General features: G+C 45.9%; 1 protein-coding gene across 1 annotated transcript in view; it reads left to right on the forward strand.

Moving 5' to 3' along the window:
• Positions 1-27687, forward strand: part of CHST15 (carbohydrate sulfotransferase 15) — a 60963-nt gene that overhangs the window by 15420 nt on the left and 17856 nt on the right. Inside the window, exons 2-3 of the mRNA XM_073685141.1 lie at positions 11197-11753; positions 12901-13240. Of these exons, the coding sequence (XP_073541242.1) occupies positions 11406-11753; positions 12901-13240 (688 nt within the window). The 5' untranslated portion in view covers positions 11197-11405. The remainder of the gene's footprint in view (positions 1-11196; positions 11754-12900; positions 13241-27687) is intronic.

Raw genomic sequence — 27687 nt, forward strand, 5'->3', positions numbered from 1 at the left:
ACGCAGAAAAGGTGATCGGATGGACTTTACATGCCTGGTTCCCACCGTGAAGCATGGAGGAGGAGGTGTGATGGTGTAGGGCAGGGGTCTCAAACTCGGCTGGGTATATGGGCCGCACATGGAAAAAATTTGAATTTGGGGGCCGCATTCTTTGTTCAATGTGACATTTTTAGTGATACCATTTTTTTTGTATACACCTTTTGAACATTTTTGCCGTGTTTATTTTTTTATGGCTTGGGTCGTTATGGATGTGGCGATAATAAACGTGCACTTTTTTGTGTTTACTTTAGTTTACATATAAAACAGCATTTTTAGTGGCCAATATTTTTTCATGCTTTATTTTATTTTTTATTTTTTTTACAATTTTATTTCCCCCAATTGGCCACATACAGTAATATTGTCTTACAATTAGCATCATATAGTAATAATGGAAAACATCTTGTAGTAATGTTCCCCATCCAAGTCCCCATCTTGTACTAATGTGCCCCATCCAGGTCCCCATCCTGTGGCTATGTGCCCCATTCAGGTCCCCATCCAGGTCCCCATCCTGTGGCTATGTGCCCCATCCAGGTCCCCATCCTGTGGCAACGTTCCCCATCCTGGCGCCCATCTTGTACTAATGTGCCTCATCCAGGTCCCCATCTTGGGGCTATGTGCCCCATCCAGGTCCCCATCCTGTGGCAATGTTCCCCATCCAGGTCCCCATCTTGTGGCTATGTGCCCCATCCAGGTCCCCATCTTGTGGCTATGTGCCCCATCCAGGTCCCCATCTTGTGGCTATGTGCCCCATCCAGGTCCCCATCTTGTGGCTATGTGCCCCATCTTGTGGCTCTGTGCCCCATCCAGGTCCCCATCTTGTGGCTATGTGCCCCATCCAGGTCCACATCTTGAGGCTATGTGCCCCATCCAGGTCCACATCTTGTGGCTATGTGCCCCATCCAGGTCCCCTCTTGTGGCTATGTGCCCCATCCAGGTCCCCATCCTGTGGCTATGTGCCCCATCCAGGTCCCCTCTTGTGGCTCTGTGCACCATCCCGGTCCCCATGTTGTGGCTCTGTGCCCCCTGTGCTGTTCTTCACACACATAAAATAGAAAAAAAAAAAGATGATTCTCACCTGTCCTCCGTTCTCTCGGCGGCCTTCCTGCAGATGTGGCCCGCAGGCACCACAGAGTCCGACCCCTTGACGATCCCGACCTGGTCCAGGAGGAGCCGCCGACAGCAGCGCTGCATTGCCGCACAGAGACTGTCTCCCAGCACAGCATTTTCAATGTCAGCCGCCGGCCAATCAGAGGCCAGCAGTTGACATCTGCATATGGCAATGACGTCATACTCGCTGCGCCGACACGCAGATATCAGCTGCTGGCCTCTGATTGGCCAGCGGCTGGCATTGGAAATGCAGTGCTGGGAAACAGTCTCTGTGTGGCAATTCAGCGCTGCTGTCGGCGGCTCCTCCTGGACCAGGTCGGGATCGTCAAGGGGTCTGTGCCTGCGGGCCGCATAAAGCAGCCTCAGGGGCCGCATGCGGCCCGCGGTCCGCGTGTTTGAGACCCCTGGTGTAGGGGGTGCTTTGCTGGTGACACTGTTGGGGATTTATTCAAAATTGAAGGCATACTGAACCAGCATGGCTACCACAGCATCTTGCAGCGGCATGCTATTCCATCCGGTTTGCGTTTAGTTGGACCATCATTTATTTTTCAACAGGACAATGACCCCAAACACACCTCCAGGCTGTGTAAGGGCTATTTGACCAAGAAAGAGAGTGATGGGGTGCTACGCCAGATGACCTGGCATCCACAGTCACCAGACCTGAACCCAATCGAGATGGTTTGGGGTGAGCTGGACCGCAGAGTGAAGGCAAAAGGGCCAACAAGTGCTAAGCATCTCTGGGAACTCCTTCAAGATTGTTGGAAGACCATTTCCGGTGACTACCTCTTGAAGCTCATCAAGAGAATGCCAAGAGTGTGCAAAGCAGTCATCAAAGCAAAAGGTGGCTACTTTGAAGAACCTAGAATATAAGGCATATTTTCAGTTGTTTCACACTTTTTTGTTAAGTATATAATTCCACATGTGTTAATTCATAGTTTTGATGCCTTCAGTGTGAATGTACAATTTTCATAGTCAAGAAAATACAGAAAAATCTTTAAATGAGGTGTGTCCAAACTTTTGGTCTGTACTGTATACTGTCACGCACAGTGTGGGAAAGAAAGTGCAACACAAAGGGAAGAGGGGGAGGAAGACCAAACACTAGGGAAAGGGGGAGTGGAGAGCCCTAGGCAGATCTAATATCACCCTGACTACCCTACCGTCCCTATATTGGTTCCACACCAATTGCCAAGCAGGAAACCTAATCCCTGTATATCCCTAGAGCTTGGCCCTAGATAGGGAGGGGGAGGGGTGAGAACTGGTCAGGCCCCACTAAAAACTAAAGACAACAAGGTAGACAAACAAAACAAAAGGAATAAACTTAGCTTGAGCAGACACCTGAGAGATAACGCCATCTGTCCTCCAAGGGCACCAGAGGAGAAGCTAGCCAACTGCTAGCGCTCCAAGCCTGCACAAAGGTACATAGAAGTATCACCGGCAATTCCCTGGAGCAAACTGAGTGTTTTTAACTCCCAGGAAAGGGTGTGTCAATCAGTAGCAAAAGGGAGGTCCTTCTAGGATTAAGAAGGCATCTACAATGCCAAGCGCAGTGACCTTCTACAGCCAGATTCAGAGAGACTGTCCATTACACCTGACACACCCATGACATGTACATGAGGAATAACATGATTTTTGGGTTATTATATGACTGTTATCCTGCATTTTGCAGTAGTTTCCCCTCTGCAGGCTCTATTTCTGTTTTCCAGCTAGTGGGTAGAGACTATTTGACATGATGTCTCCTATACATAGTACCCATAGAAGAGAAAATCCTGCTCCCCATTTCTGTTTCTCACATTCTCAGGATCAGCAGCAGCATGCAGGCTATTGTACAGCAGTACTGAGCAGTGTAGCTGTGAATCCAGCACTGGTATTAGATTATTCACTCACTAAAGAGTTGCAGTACAGTCTCACTTCCTTTTTATCCTCTTCATAAACGTTGACTAGAATGTAACCTGATTTCTCTGTGAGTTAAAAGTCTTATTTTATAATTTGAGATCTCTAAATGGATTTTTAGCAAAATTTCAAAAGTGACTCTTCGAGTTAAGAGGCAAGATGGAGCCCCCGTAATTAAGCAAACATTTTAGTTTACTCTTTACATATGTGCTTAGAATAACAGCGTTCTGATTACGTCATGATTAGCCCATTTTACCATTGGGGATTCCAGGAAACATGGGAGACTCCGCTTCTTAGACCTGGACTACTAGCCCAGTTTTTTAGTTTCAGCATTTTTTCAGACTTCTCTAGCTATTTATTTTATGACCCTTGAAATAAAAATAATCACATCTAAATTATTCATGACTTAATCCGTTAATATTAATTGATGATGACAGTAAAGTTAACGAGTATGAGTTTTCTACAGGAATATCCATAATTAATCTCATAGATTTGGTTCCTCATCTTGCAAAAATTAAGTTCACCCTCCGCCCCTCAACTTCTCTTGAAGCAATTGCTGGAAAGTTTCGCCCTCATCCCTCGCACAGAGTCCTGCGGGGAGCACAAGAACTGCGCTGTTGCAGTAATTACATGTATAGACCGCTCCTTGCCTTCCCCACAGGGTGGGTTTGTTTTGCTCTCTCTGCGGCTGGAGACATATCTAAGGTCCACTTTCTTATTGCAAGTGAATGTGTGCCAAGGAGTTAACTGCGGGAGTCAGTGACCTAATGTGAGCGCCCTGTCCTTACCCAGGATGTGAGGATCCACTGACATTGACTCCACACATTCTGTAGCTGGGCTTGGAACAACTTGTACTGAGATTTTTAGGGTGCGAGTCTTTGTTTTCCCATTGAAACTTGAGCATCGGGCCAGATGCACTTAAGTACTTTGACTTTTAGAGGAAATTGTGCTCATGGGAATAACTCAAACTTGCCAACTCTCTCAGGTCATCAAAGGGTCTCTTGGGGAAAGGAGACAACCTTCCGGAAGGAGTCTCCCCAGTAAAGTGAAGAGTTTATTTGGCAGAAGATATCAGTCACTGACCACTGTGTGGCAAAGAACGCTTCCCTATTGCTGGATCTATTATTTTTTTCTTATATTAAAACACTTGAATGCTCAAAAAACATGGCTGAACATTAGGAAAATTCTCCCCACTTAGCATTTCGTTGGGTAGTTACCATACATCTTTACACTGGAAAAATGGTGTTTTGGTAGGCCCTTCTAATATAGTCATTCACCGAGGACCTCAAAGTCCAATAGATGAACAGATGTCTCAAAAAAGAGATGAACATCGCCAGAAAGGAGGCCAGAGTTCATAGTTTCATCTTTTGGATTCCATTTGGGAAACAATATTTTTTGGGATAAAAAAACATAATATGCCAAAGATGAGTAGCTTCCTCATGTGAAACCAGCTTAACTCTTTCCCGGACCATCTTCCCCTTTCTATTCCATCAATTCAGCAGCCAGACTCCTTTTTCTATCCACCTGTTGCATCGATGCCTCCCCCCTGTGCCAGTCATTGCACTTGTTGTTCATTCACTAGAATTCAATTCAAATGTATCACTCACACCAACAAAGCTCTCCACAGTGCTGCACCACACTACTTAGCTGGGCTCTGCTACATCAGGCAGGCTGGGCTCTGCTACATTAGTCAGGCTGGGCTCTGCTACATTAGTCAGGCTGGGCTCTGCTACATCATGCAGGCTGGGCTCTGCAACATCAGGCTGGCTGGGCTCTGCTACATCATGCAGGCTGGGCTCTGCTACATCAGGCAGGCTGGGTCTGCTACATCAGGCTGGCTGGGCTCTGCTACATCATGCAGGCTGGGCTCTACTACATCAGGCAGGCTGGGCTCTGCTACATCATGCAGGCTGGGATCTGCTACATCAGGCAGGCTGGGCTCTGCTACATCACGCCGGCTGGACTCTTCTACATCTGGCTGGCTGGGCTCTGCTACATCATGCAGGCTGGACTCTGCTACATCATGCAGGCTGGGCTCTGCTACATTAGTCAGGCTGAGCTCTGCTATATTAGGCAGGCTGGGCTCTGCTACAGTAGTCAGGCTGGGCTCTGCTACATTAGGCTGGCTGGGCTCTGCTACATCATGCAGGCTGGGCTCTGCAACATCAGGCTGGCTGGGCTCTGCAACATCAGGCTGGCTGGGCTCTGCTACATCAGGCAGGCTGGGCTCTGCTACATCAGGCAGGCTGGGATCTGATACATCAGGCAGGCTGGGCTCTGCTACATCAGGCAGGCTGGGCTCTGCTACATCATGCAGGCTGGGCTCTTCTACATCAGACTGACTGGGCTCTGCTACATCATGCAGGCTGGGCTCTGCTACATCATGCAGGCTGGGCTCTGCTACATCATGCAGACTGGGCTCTGCTACATCAGGCTGGCTGGGTTCTTGCTACATTAGGCAGGCTGGGCTCTGCTACATCAGGCTGGCTGGGCTCTTGCTACATTAGGCAGGCTGGGCTCTTCTACATCAGGCTGACTGGGCTCTGCTACATCATGCAGGCTGGGCTCTGCTACATCATGCAGGCTGGGCTCTGCTACATCATACAGACTGGGCTCTGCTACATAATGCAGGCTGGGCTCTGCTACATCATGCAGACTGAACTCTGATACATCATGCAGGCTGGGTCTGCTACATCAGGCTGGCTGGGCTCTGCTACATCATGCAGGCTGGGCTCTGCTACATCAGGCAGGCTGGGCTCTGCTACATCATGCAGGCTGGGCTCTGCTACATCAGGCAGGCTGGGTCTGCTACATTAGGCAGGCTGGGCTCTGCTACATCATGCAGACTGGGCTCTGCTACATCATGCAGACTGGGCTCTGCTACATAATGCAGGCTGGGCTCTGTTGCATCAGTATGAGCAAGGTGAGTGGAAACTGATCTCTGGTAATTGTGAGCACGTCTGTCTGATTTCCCATTTTCTTTCCGCTCAGAGTAATTGGCATTGCTTTACTCCGTCTTCCAGCATCTCAGCCATTCACTGCTGTTAAATCCTTGCTGGGAGACGTTTAATTAACTGGAATGGTGCCTATTAAATAGCAGCAGGGCTAGACAAATGAGGGAATTAAATAAGATTATGGCATTATTCTCGCGCCCCTGTGTAATGGGTTTCTGTAAGTTACACAACTCCCAAAACATGTAGCGTTGTTTGCCAACCAAGGAGGAATGAAGTCTTAGGAGTGGCGGATGTATGATGGGAGCATCACACGTGTGAGCGGTGAGAGGAGGTCGGGGACTGTCAGCTCGGATCCCTTCTGGCTGACGAACCGTCTATGAGCGGATTTCTTAAAAACAGCTTTTCATTGTGATTTCATGCATGATGCCAGGACTCTGAAATATTCATAGGATCAGTGCTGCCGGATCTCCCCCCCCAGTGCTGAGCATTGGCCGTGATATGCTTTATGTCTCCCTGAAAGGAGCTTCATCCTTTTTTCTTTTCATCTTTTTTACTGCAGTGCTGTAAAGTAAGGCAATGTCTGATGGGGTAAGTCAAGTAAATAATGCAAAAATATTCATATATGCGAAGTACATTGCATCTATTAAATGCATGTATTTGGGGCTAAAAAGAATTTTTGCAATTGGGTTTTATTAAAAATCTTGGCTTTTTCAGACTCTTTGTTTCCCCGACACAGTCAACTTTGATGTGGTCATAAATCAGCTGAGAGGAGCTCAGAAAACGACTGATAGAGAGTTACAAACCGCCCTGTCAGACCGACATAGCAGCTCACTGACAGATTCTCAGTTAACCCATTCTGCAGCCACAATAGACTGTGCACCCAGAGGCTGTACGAGACTGATGGTGCAAAATTTTTAAATAAAACCAGTTGCAAAAATATGATTTTTAGTCCCTATTAAGTAAAAACATTTTTGCCAATGGTGAGCAGCTCCGTTAAGGAGAAATTCACACTGATCGATGGGGGTTTGATCACTGGGAGCCGCTCGAATCCTGAGAACTCGGCTCTGAAATACCCCATTCGAATGGATCAGTGACCGTGTATGTGGTCCGATGTCTATGGCACTGCTGGAGAGAGCTGGTGGATAGGCGATAACTTGCTTAGATAGTACTAACCCTAGATGGGTGTGTGGGCGAGCGAGGGGATTTACTCATATAAACATGTTTTACATATCCATGGCGAAAACTGGGAGTCAAAAACACCCAAGCATTTTCTTCATTGCTTCATTGGGTTCCAAAAAATGTTTGGAAAACACGCAGAAAAAACCTGCAAATGTAAAAGAATATAAAAAACACAAACAAAAACTGATAAAATGCATAGTAGACAACCGAAAAATTATAATAATAAAAAATAATAAAAAAAAACCCCAAATGACAAAAAAAAGGAGTGTCCCGAAACATCTTCCACTTGAAAAACTTACGTTTTTGACTGCAGTGTGAACATACTCTAGCACTGCTAGAAACCATTTTTTTTTTGCATACCAGGAAAATCATGGCCGTCTGAATAAGGCCTTAGTTCGATGTCAGTGACTAAGATCATTCTTGTCAGTAAACTGAGAGGTGGACGCAGTCTAGGACGAACATGATGCTCCCGGCATATATGTTAAACACAGGCTGGGAGCAATGCCTTGCAGTGGCATTATGATCTTTATTTTCAAAGATATGTTCAGAACAGCTTTTTTACTTTTGCATGGATTCATTTTATTTTTATATTTTTTAATTCTTACAAAAACCAAAATTATAAATTTCATTTTAATTCAATTTGCCATAGATTTCAGCGGTTCAAAAAAAAAACAATACAAAAAAACATCCAGTCTTTTTCTGTCTTTCCCACAGAGACAAAAATGCTTAGCAGGTTACACTATTTAATTTTTTTTTTAAAATGAACGGAACAGAGATAAACTGAACATTTCAGCCATCCTTTGGAATCAGTGATTTAATGAAGTGATCAGTTACACTATGTATTTCTGCTCCTGAAATAAAAGAATGTAAATCCTAATGTCAGCACTGCCTGCGTTGTATTTTTTTTTTGCTGAACACTGTAGTCTATTGCGTAATGCCCTACGCTGGCATATTTTGTCCTGAAGGGTTTTTCTTTGCTTATTTTTGTATTTTCCTGGGTAGTTTTTGCGATTTCTTTGGCTGCTGACATGTTGTTTTTTTTATTACTTCTATTGTATAATATAGTGAGCCTAAAGAATAGACTTCTATTATATAAAATAGTGAGCCTGAAGAATGGACTTCTATTGTATAAAATAGTGAGCTTGAAGAATGGACTTCTATTGTATTGTAACATCCCTGGCGGCGTGCTTGCATGGCTTACCATCTCCCACCATGCAAGACCGCAATCTTACCTATCAGGCCAGGCTGCACACTTTGCTCCAGTACCTGCTGTTTGTATGTCTCTTGTCTGCTGGCTTAGGGCGTCGGCGCTGTTGCTTCCTGATTCTTAAAGCTACAGTGTGTGCAGTCCTAATGCGTCCCCAGCCTATTGCTGTGAGTCACCGGATACTTAAACCCCCTCCACCCAGGAGGAGGTGCCTGAGCAACACTTTCTTACAGTGTGTTCTGTGCAACTGTGAGTTGCCAGGTCCTGTCCTGACTCTAGTCTATTTCCGCCACCCTGGGGGCTGAGTACCCAGGGCCGCTACCTGTATATCTGACTTCCAGTCTGTTTCCGCCACCCTGGGGGCTGAGTACCCAGGGCCGCTACCTGTATCTCTGACTTCTAGTCTGTTTCTGCCACCCTGGGGGCTGAGTTCCCAGGCTCGTTCCTGTATCTTGTTCCCTGTTCAGTTCCTGTCTGAACAATGTCCTAGCCCGTTACCTGTTTGTCTCTATGTCCGAACCTTCCCTTTTCCTGCAGTGTCTGAACCTGCACCTAACTCCAACTCATTGTCTCTGTACTTCTGTTTGTGAGTTTTGTGTCCACTCGCTACTTCATTGTAAGTACCTTGTGTGTATCTGGTTCTGCTTGTCCCCTTTCCCTTCCTCTGTATCTACCTCCTGTGTTCTAACCATCTTCCTGTATTTTCCAGTCTGTTCCATGTGAACAGAGCCCTGTCCTGTCTGCCTGCACCTTCTGCTCTGTTCCGCTCTGCTTTTTCACCGCACCGGCGGTTTTGCTCCGCTCTGCTTGTTCACCGCACCGGCGGTTTTGCTCCGCTCTGCTTGTTCGCCGCACCTGCGGTTTTGCTCCGCTCTGCTTGTTCGCCGCACCTGCGGTTTTGCTCCGCTCTGCTTGTTCGCCGCACCTGCGGTTTTGCTCCGCCCTGCTTGTTCGCCGCACCTGCGGTTTTGCTCCGCTCTGCTTGTTCGCCGCACCTGCGGTTTTGCTCCGCTCTGCTTGTTCGCCGCACCTGCGGTTTTGCTCCGCTCTGCTTGTTCGCCGCATCTGCTTTTTCGCCCTGCTCTGTTTGTTCACCGCTCCGGCGGTTCTGCTCTGCTTGTTCACCGCACCGGCGGTTTCGCTCTGCTCTGCTGTCCACCGCACCTGCGTCTCCGTTCCTGTGTCCCAGTCTGTACTGGTCCCTATCCTGCCTGCGTTCCTACCTGCCAGTCCCCGCCTGTCTGCATGCCAGCCGTGCCTGCCAGTCCCCTCCTGTCTGCATGCCAGCCATGCCTGCCAGTCCCCTCCTGTATGCATACCAGCCGTGCCTGCCAATACCCACCTGTCTTCATACCAGCCGTGCCAGCCAGTACCCACCTGTCTGCATGCCAGCCTAACCTGCCTATTCCTGCATTCCCCGGTGTGGGTCAACAACTGTGACCGGGGTCTGACCTGGAGTAGCACCTGGTCCCTCTGCTCGGTTCCTCCCTGGTTCACGGAGTCGACTGAGCTGCCGTGTGACCTTGATCGGACCGAGTTGATACTTAGTTACGCCCCTCCAGGCACTCCTCTGTTCATGGTCCAGTGGGATCACTAATCAAGCTCACACCAGTCAGTCGGGGAGCGAGCATAACATGTATGAAATGTGAGCCTGAAGAATGGACTTCTATTGTATAAAATAGTGAGCTTGAAGAATGAACTTCTATTGTATAAAATAGCCTGAAGAATCGTCTTCTATTGAATAAAATAGTGAGCCTGAAGAATGGACTTCTATTCTATAAAATAGTGAGCCTGAAGAATGAACTTCTATTGTATAAAATAGTGAGCCTGAAGAATGAACTTCTATTGTATAAAATAGTGAGCCTGAAGAATGGACTTCTATTGTTTAAACTAGTGCGCCTGGAGAATCGACTTATATTGTATAAAATAGTCTGAAGAATGGACTTCTATTGAATAAAATATTGAGCCTGAAGAATGGAATTCTATTGTATAAAATAGTGAGCCTGAAGAATGGACTTCTAAAAAAAACTAACTGGGTATGAGAGGGTTGGAGCTTGTGAATTTAGTCACAAGACACAGGTGTTTTCATTCACTGACTACGGTGTAATGTCTTGTAAATGGTGAGGAGCTAACACTTGAGTTATTTAGAAATTAGGAGAATTTTAATTTTTACACTAATTAACAATTAATTAAATAAAACCATAAAACTGGAAAACAGCTTTACATCTATAACATTATACTTTTTTTAATGCTTTAATGTCACTTGTATTAAAGGGCCTGGTAGGTAAATTTAAATCCAGAATCTGGTGTGTTTTATATCACCCCTTCCTGTGTGCATGATACTTTTAGACCCCCAATTCATGTAAGATTTTTTTTCTGCCTTAGAGCATTATGAAAAGTCACAAAACTTTTGAAAATTGTGCAACTTTTGGCTTTTTCTTGCCAGTCCGGGCCACCTGGCCAGATTCGCCATAGTTTTCTGAGCATGAGTGAAACTGGGTCGTGCCCAACTAATTCTTCAAAAGTGGGGTAACTTGCAACAGAAAGGTAACATTTTTGACGAGGCGCATGCCAGTGATGATTTGCACCTTATTTATTATTTATTCTAAGGAGTCCTTAGAACCCCAAGAAACAAAAAAATAAATAAAGTTGAAGTAGAAAGCACATTGCTCATGTGTCATAGTTTTAGTAATACTGGTCATTTATTAACACATACTAATGACATACTTTTGGGGATTACACTATGCGGTGGTGGCACTGGGTTGGTATATGGCCAGATTTTCCGACATCACTGACCACCACATTTTTTTCTCCTTGTAGGGTACTTAAACATTAGGAATGATGATGATCCCTGGGAAATCTAATAACGTCTATAGTCCTCCAGTACAGATGACATGCCTGAACATATCTGCCATGTCCTCACATCACCCACCATCGCTGGTCTTAGGTGCCACCAAGCCATGAGAGGTTCATGCAGCAGTGTGGACTTGGCAGTGACTTATGCTACGTACTAACGCTCCACCAGAGGGATGCCACCACCCAGGAGCAGCTCGTGGAGCTTCTGGAGGAACTTTGGCAGGAGAACCTTGTGCAGTTTGCTTGTGGCTTTCATTATCACTTTATTGGTGGTTGCATCGTATGCTCTTTCTGGAGGTAGAGCAGATCTGATCCATGCGCTCTCTGCATCCTTCTCAAGAGACTTTGCTTTCACCACCAACCAGTCTGCAACAGAAAGACCAAAGGAGATGATGCAATCTATTAAGGGCTGCAGCTTCAGCGCCCCTCAGGTAGAGAAATCCTACCTGGATAAAGGGGAGATCCAACTAACATCACGGAAAATCCCAATCATAACTGAGCTGGAGCAAGATGAACCTCATGTAAGTGTCACGGATGAGTCCTCCAACCTGAGCTGCTTCATCATGCATGTCAGTGTTAGGAGGTTTATAAGCCATGCATGCTCCTCTAGGTAATTAAATATGCAAATTGTCTCTTCAGAGAGGAAGAGGACTTGAACCCTAGTGCCACCTATTGGAAGTAAACTTATAAAATCCTAAAAGTCAATATCAACCCTTTAATGAGCCTTGTCACATGACTTACGATAAAAACCAAACCAGAATCTCAATTTGTAGACACGTTTTTTGGGGTGTTGCACCTCCTCAGTTCAAGGCATGAGATTTAATTTGGCAGTATGAGAGGCCTCTGACTGGGATCTAAGGGGTAATTTTTCTCCGTGTGGGGAGTGATATGACTAGCATGCCAGTGTGAGGAGGCTTATAAGCCTCTGGTGAAAAACCTGAACAACAAAAAAAAAACAAAACAAACAAGCTATGGCGGAATAGTTTTTCTTGATCGTCCAGATGTAATGAAACGACTCATTTGGCATCCCTGTGGTCATACCAAGTATAGAATATGTTTTATGCAATGTGTTGACAGACTTCAATTTAAACCACTCCCCCCTAAAAAAGTATGTACCCCTAAATGATGCCATTGAAATATACAACTCATGTCACAAAAAAGCCCTCGTATAACTATGTCAACCTAGAGATCAAAAAGTTATTGTTCTTTGAATGTGGAGACAGAAAAATGAAAAAAAAAATCCTCCAAAATAGGTTTGGTAAAATAAAGGTTTTGCCGAGGTCCCTCTATGCCGTCCCTCAGTTATTCCTCCTGGCAATATAAAATAAAGTAATCTGCTTGCTATCATATCACTTGTCAGTAGGATGTTTCACATCTTCATATAATGTTTAATATAAACGGTAAGTCTTTTGACACAAATGCATGTAGTAACTAGCATAGACATGTCAAGAGTGGTAAAACAGAATTTTTTAACCCCTTCCTGAAATAGGATGTACCTGTCGGGTGTATTGAACGGGTTCTAGAACTTTTATTGCTGCATTAGTAGTCAGATTTCTTATTGAGTACTCTAGAAAAGTTGTAGGAACTTTAGAAAACTTTAGAAACTTTTAGAAAACTTTTGGTAATGTTTAGATACTTATCATCACGTTTTTTGTTTTCTTCCTTAAGCTGTTCTCAGTGATACCTCATCAATTCCTCCACTCGTGCCGCAGTCCTTGCTGGTACCAAAACTACAGTGGAAATGACAGCAGTGATCCCTATGGGACCAACGCCTATTCCTTATACGCCAAGCGTCTACACAACATATTTGAGGACATGAAGCGAAGGTTCTGGCTGCATCTAACAGTGAGAGAAGGACGTTACTACAGGCTACGGTGTTTGCCTCACTTTTATATCATCGGGCAGCCCAAGTGTGGCACTACCGATCTGTACGACCGCCTGCGTCTCCACCCTAACGTCCACTTCTCGGTTATCAAGGAGCCGCACTGGTGGACGCGGAAACGCTTTGGTGAGATTAAGCCTCATGTTGAGGAAATGTTTTGCCACATCATTATCAGATAAGTTTCCTAGCACACAGATGGTGAACGTGTGCTCAGTTTCACTAGAAAACTAAAGAGGAAGAAACAGTTATGTCATGTTTCTATCAATTATTTTCCAGTTTGTCAAACACTGAAGGTAGAAATGACCGTGCCCGGAGGGGAGTGTCACCCAGCTTCCCACTGACTCTACAGCACAAATATCAAACCCCGGCCCGTGGGCCAAATGTGTCCCGCAGGGTGGTTATATTTGACCCTCTACACCAGAAACGCCACCCCTATGTGCGGCCATTATACTGTATGGAGGACTATGTGCGGCCATTATACTGTATGGAGGACTATGTGCGGCCATTATACTGTATGGAGGACTATGTGGGGGGCCATTGTACTGTATGACAGACTATGTGGGGCCATTATACTGTATGACGGACTATGTGCGGCCATTATACTGTATGACGGACTATGTGCGGCCATTATACTGTATGGAGGACTATGTGCGGCCATTATACTGTATGGAGGACTATGTGCGGCCATTATACTGTATGAAGGACTATGTGCGGCCATTATACTGTATGATGGACTATGTGCGGCCATTATACTGTATGGAGGACTATGTGGGGCCCATTATACTGTGTGGAGAACTATGTGGGGCCCATTATCATAGAATCATAGAATGGTAGAGTTGGAAGGGACCTCCTGGGTCATCTGGTCCAACCCCCTGCTCAAAGCAGGATTCACTAGATCATCTCAGACAGATGTCTGTCCAGCCTCTGTTTGAAGACGTCCATTGAAGGGGAACTCACCACCTCTCGTGGCAGCCTGTTCCACTCATTAATCACCCTAACTGTCAAAAAGTTTTTTCTAATATCTAATCTGTGTCTCCTCCCATTTAGTTTCATCCCATTGCTTCTAGTCTTTCCTTGTGCAAATGAGAATAAAGATGATCCTTCTACAATGTGACAACCCTTGACATATTTGTAGACAGCTATTAAGTCTCCTCTCAGTCTTCTTTTTTGCAAGCTAAACATTCCCAAATCCTGCAACCGTTCCTCATAGGACATGGTTTGCAGACCAGTCACCATTCTGGTCGCTCTTCTCTGAACTTGCTCCAGTTTGTCTATGTCTTTTTTAAAATGTGGTGCCCAAAACTGTACACAGTATTCCAGATGAGGTCTGACCAAAGAGGAGTAAAGACCGATAATGACTTCACGTGATCTAGACTGTATGCTTCTGTTAATACATCCCAGAATTGTATTTGCCTTTTTTGCTGCTGCATCACACTGTTGACTCATGTTCAGTCTATGATCTATTAGTATACCTAAGTCTTTTTCACATGTACTGTTGCTTAGCTCTATTCCTCCCATTCTGTATATGCTTTTTTCATTTTTATTGCCCAGATGTAGTACTTTGCATTTTTCCCTGTTAAAAACCATTCTGTTGGTTGCTGCCCACTGCTCCAGTTTATTTAGGTCTTTTTGAATCCTCTCTCTCTCTTCTCTAGTATTAGCTATCCCTCTTAGCTTTGTATCATCAGCAAATTTAATCAGTTTACCCTCAATTCCTTCATCTAAATCATTGATAAAGATGTTGAACAATACAGGTCCCAGGACGGAGCCCTGTGGTACCCCACTTGAGACATTCATCCAGCTGGATGTGAAGCCATTTACAACCACCCTTTGAGTCCGATCACTAAGCCAGTTATGAATCCACCTAACAGTTGCCTGGTCCATTGCATACTTGGTCATTTTTTCAATAAGGATGGTGTGAGATACTTTGTCAAATGCTTTGCTGATGTCAAGATATACTATATCTACAGCATTTCCCTGATCCACCCAGTCAGTGATTCTGTCATAGAAGGAAATTAAGTTAGTCTGACATGACTTGTTAGTTACAAACCCATGCTGACTCTGGTTAATCACTTCATTCTTATCCATGTACTTACATACATGTTGTTTAATAATTTGTTCAAAGATCTTTCCTGGTATAGAAGTCAGACTCACCGGCCTATATTTCCCTGGGTCCACCTTCTTCCCCTTTTTGAAGATAGGAACAACATTTGCTCTTCTCCAGTCTTCTGGGACTTCTCCTGTTCTCCAAGAATTTTCAAAGATTATGGAGAGTGGTTCTAAAATTTCTTCTACGATCTCCTTCAGTACTCTGGGGTGTAATTCATCTGGACCTGGAGACTTGAACTCATTTATGTTAGCTAAATATTCCCTCACAATCTTTCTGTTTACAGATAACTTGGATTCCTCTATTCCTTTAAAAGGACAGTGAAGATCAGTTGATGTTACATTTTCTTTCTGAGAGAAAACAGATGCAAAATAGGAATTAAAAAGTTCGGCCTTCTCAACATCCTCTCTTACCATTTCTCCATTTTCATCCTGTAAAAATCCTATAGCATCTTTGACTTTTCTTTTACTTTTGACATACCCCCAAAATCCTTTTTTATTGCTTTTGACATCTCTTGCAAGCCTTAATTCATTGTCAGCTTTAGCTAACCTGATACGTGCACTGCAGGATCTGCAGACTGCATTATAATCTTCTTTAGATATGCCTCCCTCTTTCCATTTAATAAACATTTCTTTCTTTCTTTTTAGCATGTGTTTAAGTTCTGTGTTCATCCATCCTGGTTTCCTTAAATGCTTCCCATTCTTCCTACTTTTCGGGATTGTTAACGATTGTGCTTTGAGAATCTCATTTTTAAAAATTTCCTATCCTTCCTGGACATTTTTGTCCTTAAGGACATCCAGCCATTGGATCCCTCCTATTCTCTTTCTGAGAATTATACTGTATGGAGGACTATGTGGGGCCATTATACTGTATGAAGGACTATGTGCGGCCATTATACTGTATGGAGGATTATGTGGGGCCCATTATACTGTATGAAGGACTATGTGCGGCCATTATACTGTATGATGGACTATGTGCGGCCATTATACTGTGTGGAGAACTATGTGGGGCCCATTATACTGTATGGAGGACTATGTAGGGCCATTATACCATATGGAGGACTATGTGAGGCTCATTATACTGTATGGAGGACTATGTGAGGCTCATTATACTGTATGGAGGACTATGTGGGGCCCATTACTCTGTATAAAGGACTATGTGGGGCCCATTCTACTCTATGGATGACTATGTGGGGCCCATTATTCTGTATGGAGGACTATGTGGGGCCCATTATTCTGTATGGAGGACTATGTGGGGACCATTATTCTGTATGGAGGACTGTGTGGGGCCCATTATACTGTATGGAGGACTATGTGGGACTCATTATACTGTATGGAGGACTATGTGGTGCCCCTTATACTGTATGGAGGGCTATGTGGTGCCCATTATACTGTATGGAGTACTATGTGGTGCCCATTATACTGTATGGAGGACTATGTGGGGCCCATTATTCTGTATGGAGGACTATGTGGGACCCATTATACTGTATTGAGGACTATGTGAGGCCCCTTATTCTGTATAGAGGACTATGTGGGGCCCATTATTCTGTATGGATGACTATGTGGGGCCCATTATTCTGTATGGATGACTATGTGGGGCCATTATTCTGTATGGAGGACTATGTGGGGCCCATTATACTGTATGGAGGACTATCTGGGGCCAATTATTCTGTATGGAGGACTATGTGGGGCCCATTATACTGTATGGAGGACTATGTGGGGCCCATTATACTGTATGGAGGACTATGTGGGGCCATTATACTGTATGGAGGACTATGTGGGGCAATTATTCTATATGGAGGACTATGTGGGGCCCATTATTCTGTATGGAGGACTATGTGGGGCCATTATACTGTATGAAGGACTGTGTGGTGCCATTATACTGTATGGAGGACTATGTGGTGCCCATTATACTGTATGGAGGACTATGTGGGGCCATTATACTGTATGGAGAACTGTGTGGGGCCCATTATTCTTTATGGAGGACTTTGTGGGACCCATTATACTGTATGGAGGATTATGTGGGGTCATTATACTGTATGGAGAACTGTGTGGGGCCAATTATTCTGTATGGAGGACTTTGTAGGACCCATTATACTATAAATACACCATGCTCATTGGGTACTGAACCCCAATGAGTTAAGAAGTGACACACATATCCTTCAATAAAATCAACATTTTATTGTTCAATTTTTAAAAAAAAACAACGCACAGTAAAACAGAAAAGGAACTAAAATATGCACTGGGGCACAATCATATATGCACTCTATGTAATTAACAACAGACACAATGGCTCAATGTTCTGAAAGGATCCTCCCATTAATAATCAAATTCCAAAGCAATAAGAGAACTATTACCATAAATATTCACATGTATATTATATCACAAAATGGAAATTTCTCTCTGTATTAAATATTGCTATATGCTTTTTGAAGACGATCACTTTCCATTGCCACCTCTTTCCCAAGGCACATAATGCAAGGGTCTGTACCTCTTATCTATTCAGGAGGAAATTCCTCTCTGTGTAAGTGAGACTATCAGATCCTTGAACATCATAAGGCAGGTGGCTGGAAAATGCGCATTATATTGAACACCAAACCAAAGGTCAAAAAATGTTATTTACCTATCATGTAGATCAGTGTTCCCCAACTCCAGTCCTCAAGGCCCACCAACAGATCATGTTTTCAGGATTTCCTTAGTATTGCACAGGTGATGGAATTATCACCTGTGCAATACTAAGGAAATCCTGAAAACATGACCTGTTGGTGGGCCTTGAGGACTGGAGTTGGGGAACCCTGATGTAGATGCTTTACATAGATTTGCTCCTCCGTGCAGCCCCATTATACTGTATACTGGTTGGCCCGAGACTTTGTCCAAGTTTTTCATATTGGCCCTCTGTGTTTCAGTTTGACATCCCTGGTCTACAGGATTGGGATATTGTTAACATATTGGATTTCAGTAGAGCCTCTATGAGAACACCACATCCTTATACAGGCCAGATTTCCTGGACTGATTGTTAGTCCCACCTTATATCATGCATACTAGCCATCTTCCTTAAAAAGACCACCGTCCCAGAAGACCACTTTTTGGGTGGTCTTCTCAAAGAGGTTTTGATGTACTTATATTGGTCCTGAACTACAATTGGCAGTATTAGGACTCGTGCAGATGGCCGTAGATCCTCTCATCCAAGAGAATCGGGCCGATTATGCAAAACCTAGAGAATCGGATCACACTCAGATCAATGTGATCAGAGTCTGGTCAGAGTGTGATCATAGTGCGGTCTGCTTTTCTCAGAAGAGAAGATGGAGAACAAAATTTCTCCATCTTCTCCATTGTGTCAGTGCCCGCAAATCAGACTGCACTCAGATGTCATCCGAATGCAGTCCAATGATTTTCACTCACTCATTAACTTGCATGGCCGAGTTTGATCTGAATATCAGATTAACCTCAGACATTCTGCGATTTTTTTTTTCCCAGACAGACTTGGTCCGAAAAAGAAAAAAAAACGGACATGTGCTCTGCCCCATAGAATAACATTGGTCCAGGTGCGACCCGTTGTATTGTTGTGATAATACGGCCGTTTGCACCTGCCCTTAGAGTGTAAAACTGTATTCACAATTCTGAGGGCTTCAGAGCTGCATTCTCTAACCATGTCATTATCTATGGGGTTCAAGTTAGGTGACTGTGAAGACCGCCCCAGAATCTTCCATGGCTTTTTCTGAAACCAAGTCTTGGTGGACTTTAAGGCATGTTTGGAATCTTTGTCTTGTGGGAATATCCAATGGTCCCTATGCTTCATCTTCCTCACGGAAGACATGATGTTTTTTCGTAGCATTTCCTGAAAGTTGATTGAATTCATCTTACTCTTCACAAACTACAAGTTTCCAGTAACAGAGGAAGAAAAGTAGCCCCAGGGAACCACCAAGCCATTGCCATGCTTTACTGTAGACATCACCAAGCCACTGCCATGCTTTACTGTAGTCATCACCAAGCCACTGCCATGCTTTACTGTAGGCATCACAAAACCACTGCCACGCTTTACTGTAGTCATCACCAAGCCACTGCAATGCTTTATTGTAGGCATCACAAAACCACTGCCACGCTTTACTGTAGTCATCACCAAGCCACTGCCATGCTTTACTGTAGTCATCACCAAGCCACTGCCATGCTTTACTGTAGGCATCACCAAGCCACTGCAATGCTTTACTGTAGTCATCACCAAGCCACTGCCATTCTTTACTGTAGGCATCACCAAGCCACTGCCACGCTTTACTGTAGTCATCACCAAGCCACTGCAATGCTTTATTGTAGGCATCACAAAACCACTGCCACGCTTTACTGTAGTCATCACCAAGCCACTGCCATGCTTTACTGTAGTCATCACCAAGTCACTGCCATGCTTTACTGTAGGCATCACCAAGCCACTGCCATGCTTTACTGTAGTCATCACCAAGCCACTGCCATGCTTTACTGTAGGCATCACAAAACCACTGCCACGCTTTACTGTAGTCATCACCAAGCCACTGCAATGCTTTATTGTAGACATCACAAAACCACTGCCACGCTTTACTGTAGTCATCACCAAGCCACTGCCATGCTTTACTGTAGTCATCACCAAGCCACTGCCATGCTTTACTGTAGGCATCACCAAGCCACTGCAAAGCTTTACTGTAGTCATCACCAAGCCACTGCCATTCTTTACTGTAGGCATCACCAAGCCACTGCCACGCTTTACTGTAGTCATCACCAAGCCACTGCAATGCTTTATTGTAGGCATCACAAAACCACTGCCACGCTTTACTGTAGTCATCACCAAGCCACTGCCATGCTTTACTGTAGTCATCACCAAGCCACTGCCATGCTTTACTGTAGGCATCACCAAGCCACTGCAATGCTTTACTGTAGTCATCACCAAGCCACTGCCATTCTTTACTGTAGGCATCACCAAGCCACTGCCACGCTTTACTGTAGTCATCACCAAGCCACTGCCATGCTTTACTGTAGGCATCACCGAGCCACTGCCATGCTTTATTGTAGGCATCACAAAACCACTGCCATGCTTTACTGTAGTCATCACCAAGCCACTGCCATGCTTTACTGTAGTCATCACCAAGCCACTGCCATGCTTTACTGTAGGCATCACCGAGCCACTGCCATGCTTTATTGTTTGCATCACAAAACCACTGCCACGCTTTACTGTAGTCATCACCAAGCCACTGCCATGCTTTACTGTAGGCATCACCAAGCCACTGCCACGCTTTACTGTAGTCATCACCAAGCCACTGCCATGCTTTACTGTAGGCATCACCGAGCCACTGCCATGCTTTATTGTAGGCATCACAAAACCACTGCCACGCTTTACTGTAGTCATCACCAAGCCACTGCAATGCTTTACTGTAGTCATCACCAAGCCACTGCCATGCTTTACTGTAGGCATCACCAAGCCACTGCCACGCTTTACTGTAGTCATCACCAAGCCACTGCCATGCTTTATTGTAGGCATCACAAAACCACTGCCACGCTTTACTGTAGTCATCACCAAGCCACTGCCATGCTTTACTGTAGTCATCACCAAGCCACTGCCAGGCTTTACTGTAGGCATCACCGAGCCACTGCCATGCTTTACTGTAGGCATCACCAAGCCACTGCCATGCTTTACTGTAGGCATCACCAAGCCACTGCCATGCTTTACTGTAGGCATCACCAAGCTACTGCCATGCTTTACTGTAGGCATCACAAAACCACTGCCACGCTTTACTGTAGTCATCACCAAGCCACTGCCATGCTTTACTGTAGGCATCACCAAGCCACTGCCATGCTTTATTATAGGCATCACCGAACCACTGCCATGCTTTACTGTAGGCATCACCAAACCACTGCCATGATTTACTATAGGCATCACCAAACCATTGCCATGCTTTACTGTAGACATCACAAAGCCACTGCCATGCTTTACTGTAGGCATCACAAAGCCACTGCCATGCTTTACTGTAGACATCACCAAGCCACTGCCATGCTTTACTGTAGGCATCACCAAGCCACTGCCACGCTTTACTGTAGTCATCACCAAGCCACTGCCATGCTTTACTGTAGGCATCACCGAGCCACTGCCATGCTTTATTGTAGGCATCACAAAACCACTGCCATGCTTTACTGTAGTCATCACCAAGCCACTGCCATGCTTTACTGTAGTCATCACCAAGCCACTGCCATGCTTTACTGTAGGCATCACCGAGCCACTGCCATGCTTTATTGTAGGCATCACAAAACCACTGCCACGCTTTACTGTAGTCATCACCAAGCCACTGCCATGCTTTACTGTAGGCATCACCAAGCCACTGCCACGCTTTACTGTAGTCATCACCAAGCCACTGCCATACTTTACTGTAGGCATCACCGAGTCACTGCCATGCTTTACTGTAGGCTTCACCAAGCCACTGCCATGCTTTACTGTAGGCATCACCAAGCCACTGCCATGCTTTACTGTAGTCATCACCAAGGCACTGCCATGCTTTACTGTAGGCATCACCGAGCCACTGCCATGCTTTATTGTAGGCATCACAAAACCACTGCCAGGCTTTACTGTAGTCATCACCAAGCTACTGCCATGCTTTACTGTAGTCATCACCAAGCCACTGCCACGCTTTACTGTAGTCATCACCAAGCCACTGCCATGCTTTACTGTAGGCATCACCGAGCCACTGCCATGCTTTACTGTAGTCATCACCAAGCCACTGCCATGCTTTACTGTAGGCATCACAAAACCACTGCCACGCTTTACTGTAGTCATCACCAAGCCACTGCAATGCTTTATTGTAGGCATCACAAAACCACTGCCACGCTTTACTGTAGTCATCACCAAGCCACTGCCATGCTTTACTGTAGTCATCACCAAGCCACTGCCATGCTTTACTGTAGGCATCACCAAGCCACTGCAATGCTTTACTGTAGTCATCACCAAGCCACTGCCATTCTTTACTGTAGGCATCACAAAACCACTGCCACGCTTTACTGTAGTCATCACCAAGCCACTGCCATGCTTTACTGTAGTCATCACCAAGTCACTGCCATGCTTTACTGTAGGCATCACCAAGCCACTGCCATGCTTTACTGTAGTCATCACCAAGCCACTGCCATGCTTTACTGTAGGCATCACAAAACCACTGCCACGCTTTACTGTAGTCATCACCAAGCCACTGCAATGCTTTATTGTAGGCATCACAAAACCACTGCCACGCTTTACTGTAGTCATCACCAAGCCACTGCCATGCTTTATTGTAGTCATCACCAAGCCACTGCCATGCTTTACTGTAGGCATCACCAAGCCACTGCAAAGCTTTACTGTAGTCATCACCAAGCCACTGCCATTCTTTACTGTAGGCATCACCAAGCCACTGCCACGCTTTACTGTAGTCATCACCAAGCCACTGCAATGCTTTATTGTAGGCATCACAAAACCACTGCCACGCTTTACTGTAGTCATCACCAAGCCACTGCCATGCTTTACTGTAGTCATCACCAAGCCACTGCCATGCTTTACTGTAGGCATCACCAAGCCACTGCAATGCTTTACTGTAGTCATCACCAAGCCACTGCCATTCTTTACTGTAGGCATCACCAAGCCACTGCCACGCTTTACTGTAGTCATCACCAAGCCACTGCCATGCTTTACTGTAGGCATCACCGAGCCACTGCCATGCTTTATTGTAGGCATCACAAAACCACTGCCATGCTTTACTGTAGTCATCACCAAGCCACTGCCATGCTTTACTGTAGTCATCACCAAGCCACTGCCATGCTTTACTGTAGGCATCACCGAGCCACTGCCATGCTTTATTGTAGGCATCACAAAACCACTGCCACGCTTTACTGTAGTCATCACCAAGCCACTGCAATGCTTTACTGTAGTCATCACCAAGCCACTGCCATGCTTTACTGTAGGCATCACCAAGCCACTGCCACGCTTTACTGTAGTCATCACCAAGCCACTGCCATGCTTTACTGTAGGCATCACCGAGCCACTGCCATGCTTTATTGTAGGCATCACAAAACCACTGCCACGCTTTACTGTAGTCATCACCAAGCCACTGCCATGCTTTACTGTAGTCATCACCAAGCCACTGCCATGCTTTACTCTAGGCATCACCAAGCCACTGCCACGCTTTACTGTAGTCATCACCAAGCCACTGCCATGCTTTACTGTAGGCATCACCGAGCCACTGCCATGCTTTATTGTAGGCATCACAAAACCACTGCCATGCTTTACTGTAGTCATCACCAAGCCACTGCCATGCTCTACTGTAGTCATCACCAAGCCACTGCCATGATTTACTGTAGGCATCACCGAGCCACTGCCATGCTTTATTGTAGGCATCACAAAACCACTGCCACGCTTTACTGTAGTCATCACCAAGCCACTGCAATGCTTTACTGTAGTCATCACCAAGCCACTGCCATGCTTTACTGTAGGCATCACCAAGCCACTGCCACGCTTTACTGTAGTCATCACCAAGCCACTGCCATGCTTTACTGTAGGCATCACCGAGCCACTGCCATGCTTTATTGTAGGCATCACAAAACCACTGCCACGCTTTACTGTAGTCATCACCAAGCCACTGCCATGCTTTACTGTAGTCATCACCAAGCCACTGCCAGGCTTTACTGTAGGCATCACCGAGCCACTGCCATGCTTTACTGTAGGCATCACCAAGCCACTGCCATGCTTTACTGTAGGCATCACCAAGCCACTGCCATGCTTTACTGTAGGCATCACCAAGCCACTGCCATGCTTTACTGTAGGCATCACAAAACCACTGCCACGCTTTACTGTAGTCATCACCAAGCCACTGCCATGCTTTACTGCAGGCATCACCAAGCCACTGCCATGCTTTATTATAGGCATCACCGAACCACTGCCATGCTTTACTGTAGGCATCACCAAACCACTGCCATGATTTACTATAGGCATCACCAAACCATTGCCATGCTTTACTGTAGACATCACAAAGCCACTGCCATGCTTTACTGTAGGCATCACAAAGCCACTGCCATGCTTTACTGTAGACATCACCAAGCCACTGCCATGCTTTACTGTAGGCATCACCAAGCCACTGCCACGCTTTACTGTAGTCATCACCAAGCCACTGCCATGCTTTACTGTAGGCATCACCGAGCCACTGCCATGCTTTATTGTAGGCATCACAAAACCACTGCCATGCTTTACTGTAGTCATCACCAAGCCACTGCCATGCTTTACTGTAGTCATCACCAAGCCACTGCCATGCTTTACTGTAGGCATCACGAAGCCACTGCCACGCTTTACTGTAGTCATCACCAAGCCACTGCCATGCTTTACTGTAGGCATCACCGAGCCACTGCCATGCTTTATTGTAGGCATCACAAAACCACTGCCACGCTTTACTGTAGTCATCACCAAGCCACTGCCATGCTTTACTGTAGTCATCACCAAGCCACTGCCAGGCTTTACTGTAGGCATCACCGAGCCACTGCCATGCTTTACTGTAGGCATCACCAAGCCACTGCCATGCTTTACTGTAGGCATCACCAAGCCACTGCCATGCTTTACTGTAGGCATCACCAAGCCACTGCCATGCTTTACTGTAGGCATCACAAAACCACTGCCACGCTTTACTGTAGTCATCACCAAGCCACTGCCATGCTTTACTGTAGGCATCACCAAGCCACTGCCATGCTTTATTATAGGCATCACCGAACCACTGCCATGCTTTACTGTAGGCATCACCAAACCACTGCCATGATTTACTATAGGCATCACCAAACCATTGCCATGCTTTACTGTAGACATCACAAAGCCACTGCCATGCTTTACTGTAGGCATCACAAAGCCACTGCCATGCTTTACTGTAGACATCACCAAGCCACTGCCATGCTTTACTGTAGGCATCACCAAGCCACTGCCACGCTTTACTGTAGTCATCACCAAGCCACTGCCATGCTTTACTGTAGGCATCACCGAGCCACTGCCATGCTTTATTGTAGGCATCACAAAACCGCTGCCATGCTTTACTGTAGTCATCACCAAGCCACTGCCATGCTTTACTGTAGTCATCACCAAGCCACTGCCATGCTTTACTGTAGGCATCACCGAGCCACTGCCATGCTTTATTGTAGGCATCACAAAACCACTGCCACGCTTTACTGTAGTCATCACCAAGCCACTGCCATGCTTTACTGTAGGCATCACCAAGCCACTGCCACGCTTTACTGTAGTCATCACCAAGCCACTGCCATACTTTACTGTAGGCATCACCGAGTCACTGCCATGCTTTACTGTAGGCTTCACCAAGCCACTGCCATGCTTTACTGTAGGCATCACCAAGCCACTGCCATGCTTTACTGTAGTCATCACCAAGCCACTGCCATGCTTTACTGTAGGCATCACCGAGCCACTGCCATGCTTTATTGTAGGCATCACAAAACCACTGCCAGGCTTTACTGTAGTCATCACCAAGCTACTGCCATGCTTTACTGTAGTCATCACCAAGCCACTGCCACGCTTTACTGTAGTCATCACCAAGCCACTGCAATGCTTTACTGTAGGCATCACCAAGCCACTGCCACGCTTTACTGTAGTCATCACCAAGCCACTGCCATACTTTACTGTAGGCATCACCAAGCCACTGCCAGGCTTTACTGTAGGCATCACCGAGCCACTGCCATGCTTTACTGTAGGCATCACCAAGCCACTGCCATGCTTTACTGTAGGCATCACCAAGCCACTGCCATGCTTTACTGTAGGCATCACCAAGCCACTGCCATGCTTTACTGTAGGCATCACAAAACCACTGCCACGCTTTACTGTAGTCATCACCAAGCCACTGCCATGCTTTACTGTAGTCATCACCAAGCCACTGCCATGCTTTACTCTAGGCATCACCAAGCCACTGCCACGCTTTACTGTAGTCATCACCAAGCCACTGCCAGGCTTTACTGTAGGCATCACCGAGCCACTGCCATGCTTTATTGTAGGCATCACAAAACCACTGCCATGCTTTACTGTAGTCATCACCAAGCCACTGCCATGCTTTACTGTAGTCATCACCAAGCCACTGCCATGCTTTACTGTAGGCATCACCGAGCCACTGCCATGCTTTATTGTAGGCATCACAAAACCACTGCCACGCTTTACTGTAGTCATCACCAAGCCACTGCAATGCTTTACTGTAGTCATCACCAAGCCACTGCCATGCTTTACTGTAGGCATCACCAAGCCACTGCCACGCTTTACTGTAGTCATCACCAAGCCACTGCCATGCTTTACTGTAGGCATCACCGAGCCACTGCCATGCTTTATTGTAGGCATCACAAAACCACTGCCACGCTTTACTGTAGTCATCACCAAGCCACTGCCATGCTTTACTGTAGTCATCACCAAGCCACTGCCAGGCTTTACTGTAGGCATCACCGAGCCACTGCCATGCTTTACTGTAGGCATCACCAAGCCACTGCCATGCTTTACTGTAGGCATCACCAAGCCACTGCCATGCTTTACTGTAGGCATCACAAAGCTACTGCCATGCTTTACTGTAGGCATCACAAAACCACTGCCACGCTTTACTGTAGTCATCACCAAGCCACTGCCATGCTTTACTGTAGGCATCACCAAGCCACTGCCATGCTTTATTATAGGCATCACCGAACCACTGCCATGCTTTACTGTAGGCATCACCAAACCACTGCCATGATTTACTATAGGCATCACCAAACCATTGCCATGCTTTACTGTAGACATCACAAAGCCACTGCCATGCTTTACTGTAGGCATCACAAAGCCACTGCCATGCTTTACTGTAGACATCACCAAGCCACTGCCATGCTTTACTGTAGGCATCACCAAGCCACTGCCACGCTTTACTGTAGTCATCACCAAGCCACTGCCATGCTTTACTGTAGGCATCACCGAGCCACTGCCATGCTTTATTGTAGGCATCACAAAACCACTGCCATGCTTTACTGTAGTCATCACCAAGCCACTGCCATGCTTTACTGTAGTCATCACCAAGCCACTGCCATGCTTTACTGTAGGCATCACCGAGCCACTGCCATGCTTTATTGTAGGCATCACAAAACCACTGCCACGCTTTACTGTAGTCATCACCAAGCCACTGCCATGCTTTACTGTAGGCATCACCAAGCCACTGCCACGCTTTACTGTAGTCATCACCAAGCCACTGCCATACTTTACTGTAGGCATCACCGAGTCACTGCCATGCTTTACTGTAGGCTTCACCAAGCCACTGCCATGCTTTACTGTAGGCATCACCAAGCCACTGCCATGCTTTACTGTAGTCATCACCAAGCCACTGCCATGCTTTACTGTAGGCATCACCGAGCCACTGCCATGCTTTATTGTAGGCATCACAAAACCACTGCCAGGCTTTACTGTAGTCATCACCAAGCTACTGCCATGCTTTACTGTAGTCATC

The sequence above is a fragment of the Phyllobates terribilis genome, unplaced genomic scaffold, assembly GCF_046119375.1.
Source record: "Phyllobates terribilis strain yellow unplaced genomic scaffold, ASM4611937v1 Scaffold_5__5_contigs__length_657084704, whole genome shotgun sequence".
Lineage (NCBI taxonomy): Eukaryota > Metazoa > Chordata > Amphibia > Anura > Dendrobatidae > Phyllobates > Phyllobates terribilis.